Source organism: Dipteris shenzhenensis, chromosome 14 (assembly GCF_047967505.1).
Source record: "Dipteris shenzhenensis isolate YYH24624 ecotype China chromosome 14, Dip_SZ_1.0, whole genome shotgun sequence".
Classification (NCBI taxonomy): Eukaryota; Viridiplantae; Streptophyta; class Polypodiopsida; order Gleicheniales; family Dipteridaceae; genus Dipteris; species Dipteris shenzhenensis.
The window spans coordinates 6,186,102-6,192,582 of NC_141609.1; the positions used below are offsets into that span (position 1 = coordinate 6,186,102).

Consider the following 6,481-nt stretch of genomic DNA (forward strand, 5'->3'; position numbering starts at 1 on the left):
TTTGACATTGATGAAGTCTGGGGTGTCTTGGGTTTTGTCCCACAGTATCCATGCCCTCCTTTTAACCAACGGGCTTCGACTCTCCGAAGGGATTTGAAGCACCCTCCCCAGTGAGTTCACCACTCGAAAAATCTTGTCCTCCAGCCACGTCGGGATGCCGCTAGGCTCCACCCACACCGAGCAGTCATGCAAGAGAAACTCATCCACGCTGAATTCTGGGGACTAGGGAACCACCAAGATCAAGGCCCTTGAAAACGCAAGGGCTCTGTCCAGCAGCTCATTTCGGACCTCTTTGGAGATGAACTGCAGTAGGAAGAAGCTTTTCCCTAGAAACCTCTAGGAGTAGCAGTTCGAGGGAAGCTCGCACTCGTATACCATGAATTGTTCAAGCTTCTCAGCCAACAGCGGGCACTCTGTGAAGAAGAGGTCGACTGTTCTCCTCGCCAACCTCTCCACTTTTGGTTTAACGTCCTCTAGCTGGAGCTCGCAGACCACGGCATGGTGTTCTTCAAATTTTAACTTGGGCTTTTTCTCCGCTTTCTTCGCTCTCCTGAGTGTTTCTGCACATAGAATCTTCTGGGCTTCCTCATCAAGAAGAGCGGAGAAGCCGTTCCGCATTTTCCTAGCGAACACTTCTACGAATGAAGGGGGCGAATCATGAACCGATGGTTCCTGCTAAATTCAGCTTCCTATGGTATCTCAAGGGGTGTGCCCGCTTCATCATCATTCTTTGGGACGTCACTTCTCTCAAGCTTGCCCTCGCACATGTCTTCCCTAAAGCTAACACCTACTGGCGAAGGGAATCTAGGTCTTTTCAAGTAGCCTCAATTGTCTCTAGCCTGCTGCCAGCACGTGGCTTGCATTCACACGCTGAAGCTGTAGTTCACTCGACGGACCTGCGTCACTTCCCACCATTTTTCTCGTCAAGGATTTCTTCACTGTTTTTTTGCAATCAGTTTCTCTTGCTCACCCACTATTTTATATTGTGATTGTACTTTAATGAATGCAAGTTCTTTCAAGAGACAAAGGGAATCTCAATTATTCGGATGAAAAGAAATTGTCTAGTTTACCAATGGGAAAAGATTTCCAAAGATTTTTATTGCTTAAAAATGGTGGAAGTGTTAAAAAAAATTGTAATGCATTTTAGAATCAATACCAAAGGGCTCTTAGGGCCTTGAGGAACACTCTAGAGAGCTAAAAAAAATTGTAATGGTTTTTAGAATCAATACCAAAGGGCTCTTAGGGCCTTGAGGAATACTCTAGAGAGTATTAGCTGCATAGAAACTATATTTTTTGTCATATATAATTTCTTTATTAATGACATTATTTCCTTCACCCTAAAATAAAGATGACCCTTTCAAAAAGGGTTGTGCTCATGCATAGCTTAAACTAAAATCCACACATGCTTGGGTGACATTGGAGAGTACGTGTCGAACATTCCTCTAATGCTCCCGTGGCTACTTTTACTTCCACGGAAGTTCGCGAGTGAAGCATTCCCCTAGTGCATACATAAGATTCTAAAGAAGGTTGGGTGTCAAACATTCCCCTAATACTACTGCCTCTGGTTTAATTGAATAGGTAGGATGAAGCGAGTGAAGGCACATGCTGCAAATGCCAAATGGGATCACAAATCGATCACAAATCGTAAGTAACTTTTGAATCAATTGTGAACATGAAAGGCTTCACTATCGTAATATGAGCATAACGTGGAGAAGGAACGGCGAACCAAAAATGTGAGCAGTTCTACGAGAGCAAGAACTGAGAGGGCGCAATTTACAGAGCTCTGGATAGGAAGGAACAGGGGGGGGGCAAATAAATAATGTACAGGGCGCTCTGTGATCATGTAATGGATGCAAAACTATGTGACAGGCAAGGGCTGGGACGTGCGGAGGCTCCAGTCGGGGGTGCTCCGCCAAGTTGAAGAAGATGACGGGGGCTCAGAGCAAAGGGCATGATGCTCGGAGTAGAGAGCCTGAGAGAGAATCGCGCCCATATTTGCAGCTAGTGCACTGCTCGACAACACACTACCTCCATTGCTGCTGCCCACCATCAGCATCTCCAGGTCCTCTGCTCCGCTCGAGCTGCCAAAGAAATTGAAACCTGTGAAGGCCTCCAACACAACAGTCTCTGTGGCCTTGCTTTCCTCGCCGCCCAGCTCCGACGAGGTGATCATCGGTTCGTCATCGAACACGAACGAATTCTTCTCTCCATTTTCTGATCCTTCATAATCGTGCACCAGCTGGCCGCCTCCCCATTTCGGACTGTACGCCTCATCAGCGTACGTTTCCTCATCTTCATCCTGTAGCTTCCGATCGGACAATGCATGGGACTGGTACCCTCCTTCCTCGCCCCAGGTGTTGGGCATATACCTTCGCACGCCCCCTACTCCTTGCATCCGCACATCGTTCTGTTTCCCCGTCTCCTCATCTACAATCGACGAAAGCAGCGTCGTATACGCTTTATGTATCAACTGCGACAGCCTGAGAGCAGATGCGCGCGCCTCGTTTTTGACTGTCTCTATATCCCTACCATCTACGAACCCGCAGCGGTCAATGAAGTGAGCGGCTTTATCTGGTCTATGTTTTAGTGAAATCAGAAGATAAGCCCTCTCTACATCTGCCAACCTGCAGTTCCTTGGCATGTCGAGAATTGTGTAAGCGTCGATCGAGCAGCTACCGGATAATCTCTGCCTTGTTGTCGTGATTTTGCTGTTGATGTAGTCCAAGCCACCAGCAAAGTCGATGTCCGCTGTTGTCTGTTGACGGATGGACCAGCGGGGCTCCCGTACCATTCGATAACGAAGTGCAGCTTCGTAAATCATCTTTAGCTGTTGCAAATCGAGCAAACACTCCGAAAAGCATCTCACCATCTCGTACAGCGAAGCTCTAGCGCTTAGCGCTCTCGTACAATGGGGGTCCAGCGCAAGAGTTCGGTTACAATCTGCTATGGCGTCTACGACGTTTCCCGCCGCCTGGTATGCTATAGCTCTGTGAAGGTAGCAATCCGCAATGAAACCTTGAGGAGTGCCTTTCCTACCCTCCACAATTTTGGAGAAATGCCGAACCGATTCGGAATAGAGGCCCGCCTCCAAGGCAGCTAATGCAGCAGTTCTGCGTCTCGAAAGAAACTTAATGTTTCCTAGCATCTGGTTAACGAGATCAGACTCGGCAGCAGTCATGCTGTCTGAGCAGAAGTTATCATCACGCATACAGTTACTCTGCCGGCGTGAAGCGGCCGATGCGGTCCTTTTTCCGCTCTGCAGCAGAATCATGGCGTCCTCCATCATTCCCAGGTGAAAACAGGCCTGCCCAAGTACCAGATACTTCCATTGCTCCCTCTCAACCCTCTTTAAGAGATGGGCACACAGTTTTTCTCTTAATTTTGCAACCGAGAAGTACTTGATAATGGGCAGCTCGTTCAAGTCTTCACCGGGTAAAGAGTCCGACAAAAGCCTCGTCCTCTCTTTCGGGACGGGACTCTCTGGAGCAAAACTTTGAGACACGAGACTGGGGATGTGTTCGTGGAGCATTTCGGCCACATCTCTGAAGCGCTTGAGGTAGAGCAGCGATCGAGCTTTGAGTTCTGCGGCTGTATTCCATTGAGGACAGAGTTGGAGAGCAGACTCGAGAGAGACGAGGGCGGCTTCGACATCTTCGTGTTTGCGCGTGGACAGCAATTTCCTAGCGCGCTGAAGGTGCTTCTCAGCAAGCTGGAGGGGAGCAAAACCAAAAGATAAGTCAGAAGAAGTGGTTAAACGAAACAAAACAGGAAAGGAATGGATATAAAGAAGAGGAACGAGAGCGAGAGAGCGAGAGAGGACTTGTTATTCCGTAGCAGCTATGCGAAGGAGCTAAATTGACTCACCCTAAACAGTGCCTATGCGAGAGGGAGAGAGATATATCACTTCGTAGCAGCGATGCCAACGAGCCAAATTGACTCATCCGAAGCGATTGCTATGCGACGGGGAGAAAGGGAGAGAGAGAGTTGATACCTGGAGGCTGCTGAAGCAGCAGTGGCGCCGTAGAATGGAAAAGGCAGGCATGGTAGAGAGAGCAGGCGGAGGGAGCTTGGAAAGCTTGCGAGAGAGGGAGTGTGTTAAGCCATAGCCATCAGAGGAGGAGGAGGAAAGAGCTGGGCGAGAAGGATGAAGAAGCTTGCGAGAGAGGGAGTATGTTACACCATAGCAGGAGGAAAGAGCTGGATGAGAAGAATGATCGAGCAAACGGGATAATATAAACAGCAGACTAATAAAGAGCCGCCCCTCGTTCAACCCCCCCTCGTCTAGTTACAGGGTCGTCCGCCACCCTGGCCATCACTAATCCCCGCTCAACCCGCCACGCAGCCGGACAGCGAGTGAGGACGCCCCTGTACTTTGGGAGGCTGGACAGGTTCTCCCCATGCAGTTGAGATGGAGATCCAGCCGTCGAGTGGGGAAGACGTGCACGCATCCAACGGCGGAGATGGGCCGATCCGATCAACGTGCCTGGCTGGCAGAATGGGGGGCACATGGGGGGCAGGTGCCAGCTCAGCCTGCCAACGGCAGGACGCCATTCATCATAGCACCGTGTAGCGCAACGTATCGACAAGGTCTTTGCCCCTCAATAATTTCGAGGGGGTGCACTTTCCCCGCTGCCACCTGGCGCCCTGCAACATCGATCCAGATCGTTTGTTGGCTTCATCAAGCCCCATTCATTGGCCTCCACCCCTTCCTCACATGGCCGCCCGTGATCTCCACGTGGCCCCTCCCCCATCCAGCTTTTCCGAACCCCTGTCCTTGTTGGCATGCCATGTCATTGTCCCAGCTGGACCCTTGATTCATACCGTCCGACCGAATGCTGCCCACGCCTCAACTTCCACCACCCACCTTCACTACCTTCCAGCAGCCACCCCATTTGACTTCTCCAGCTTCTTGTACAGTTTCTTCTACCCCGCGTATGGTTTCTTCGAATAAACTTTCCCACCCCCCCAAACTGCTCCTACACAGTAGAACTTCTACTAGGAATACATTCCATTGAGGAGTTGAATTGACGGTGGGATCTGAAAGCCCGCTGAAGAAGCTCGAAATTAACTAAGTACACGTTTCATCAGGGAAGCTCAAATTTAGTTTCCACACCCTGGATTTGTAGAAGTTTGACCATGAATATATTATTTAATACTTTTGGAACTTGAGAATTGACGATGGGCTTCGGAGTCCAGAAGCCCGCTGAAGAAGCTCAAATTTAGTTTCGACACCCTGGATTGTAGAAGTTTCACCAGGAATATATTATTTACTTTGAGGAGTTGAATTCAACATAGGATCCGGAAGCCCGCGGAAGAAGCTCAAATTTAATTTCCACACCCTGGATTGTGGTAGTTTCACCAGGAATAACCTTGAGGAGGGAAGCACGGGCCGCAGGTGCCCTTCAGGCAGGCAGTCGAGACTCGAGAGCCAGACCGCGTGCAGGTAGAGATTACTGAATGTGTTTTAGCGCCGTCTAGTGACGCTGTAAACAGTGGAGCATTCAACACCCCACTCGGCTCATGACTGTAGATATTTGCCTGGACCGCATCGTCACAGCCTACAGGCATCTCCGGCGCCCGATACAATGAGATTTGGATGGTAAAAATGTGTATCATGTGCACCCTGGCGACGTTTTCCTTTCTCTGGCGCCTATATTAAGAGGCGTGTGCAGACGGTAAATTAAGGTGCAGGCGGTGGTGGTGGTGGTGTGATGGTGGTGGGGAGATGGAGCAGGTGGTACCGGCCTGCGTGAAAGCACAGACTTGCTGGTTACATATCCGGATACAGATGTGCCCCAATGGCGAAGGCCCCGTGGATTGGTGGAGGAGTTTGGCAAGTTAACCGGACACGGAGGCAAATGTGCGCACAGCCAATCAGGAGGGCATGGACGGAAGTAGCGAGTAGCGACTTCCAAGATGGCGACAGACATCGCTGGCGGGACAGATCATGCAGCAAACATGCTATCAGACAGGGTGCTAGTGATAATGCACGTAAGAAATTGTCTTTTTACGAGCTCGAGGATGGAATCCATGTCGCCCTGGAGGCTGGCGCACACAAATGCTGCGTTGCTACGTTCTGGCGTTGCAAAATTGTCGTGGGTTTCTAGACTTTGAGATTTGCATTACCAACGGAATGGATCTAAAGAACTCTCCAGCGGCCAGCCCCGTGAATTCAGAATTGAGCTTATCTTGATCTGCGCGATGCACATGATCCTCTCGGTGGGTATTTGCGTTCTTTCTGCGCTATCTACCTACACGGATTTCCAAATGCTCCCGAGCTTTGCGCTCTAGCAACACACGAGAACGAGCTGAACGAGCTGAAGAGAGTCAGCGGCCCACGGGCCTCCTTGCGTGTAATTTCAAGCACGGCACGCGAGACTGATCATTAGCCAGATTCGCTGATGCGCTCCATAGCTGGCTAATCTGGACACTGATAATTGTGACGATTAAAAAAAAGCTGACTAACAACAGCTAAGCGCTA

The 6,481-nt window shown here is 50.0% G+C and overlaps 1 protein-coding gene across 1 annotated transcript; it reads right to left on the reverse strand.

The window, feature by feature from the left end:
• Nucleotides 1–1,430: 1,430 nt before the first annotated feature.
• LOC147894119 (uncharacterized) lies at nucleotides 1,431–4,179 on the reverse strand. Its single transcript, XM_087384732.1, has 2 exons — nucleotides 3,992–4,179; nucleotides 1,431–3,709 (listed from the first exon to the last, which is right to left on the reverse strand). Exons 1-2 carry the CDS (start codon nucleotides 4,040–4,042, stop codon nucleotides 1,859–1,861), a joined length of 1,902 nt encoding a protein of 633 aa, XP_087240858.1. The 5' UTR covers nucleotides 4,043–4,179; the 3' UTR covers nucleotides 1,431–1,858.
• Nucleotides 4,180–6,481: the final 2,302 nt, after the last annotated feature.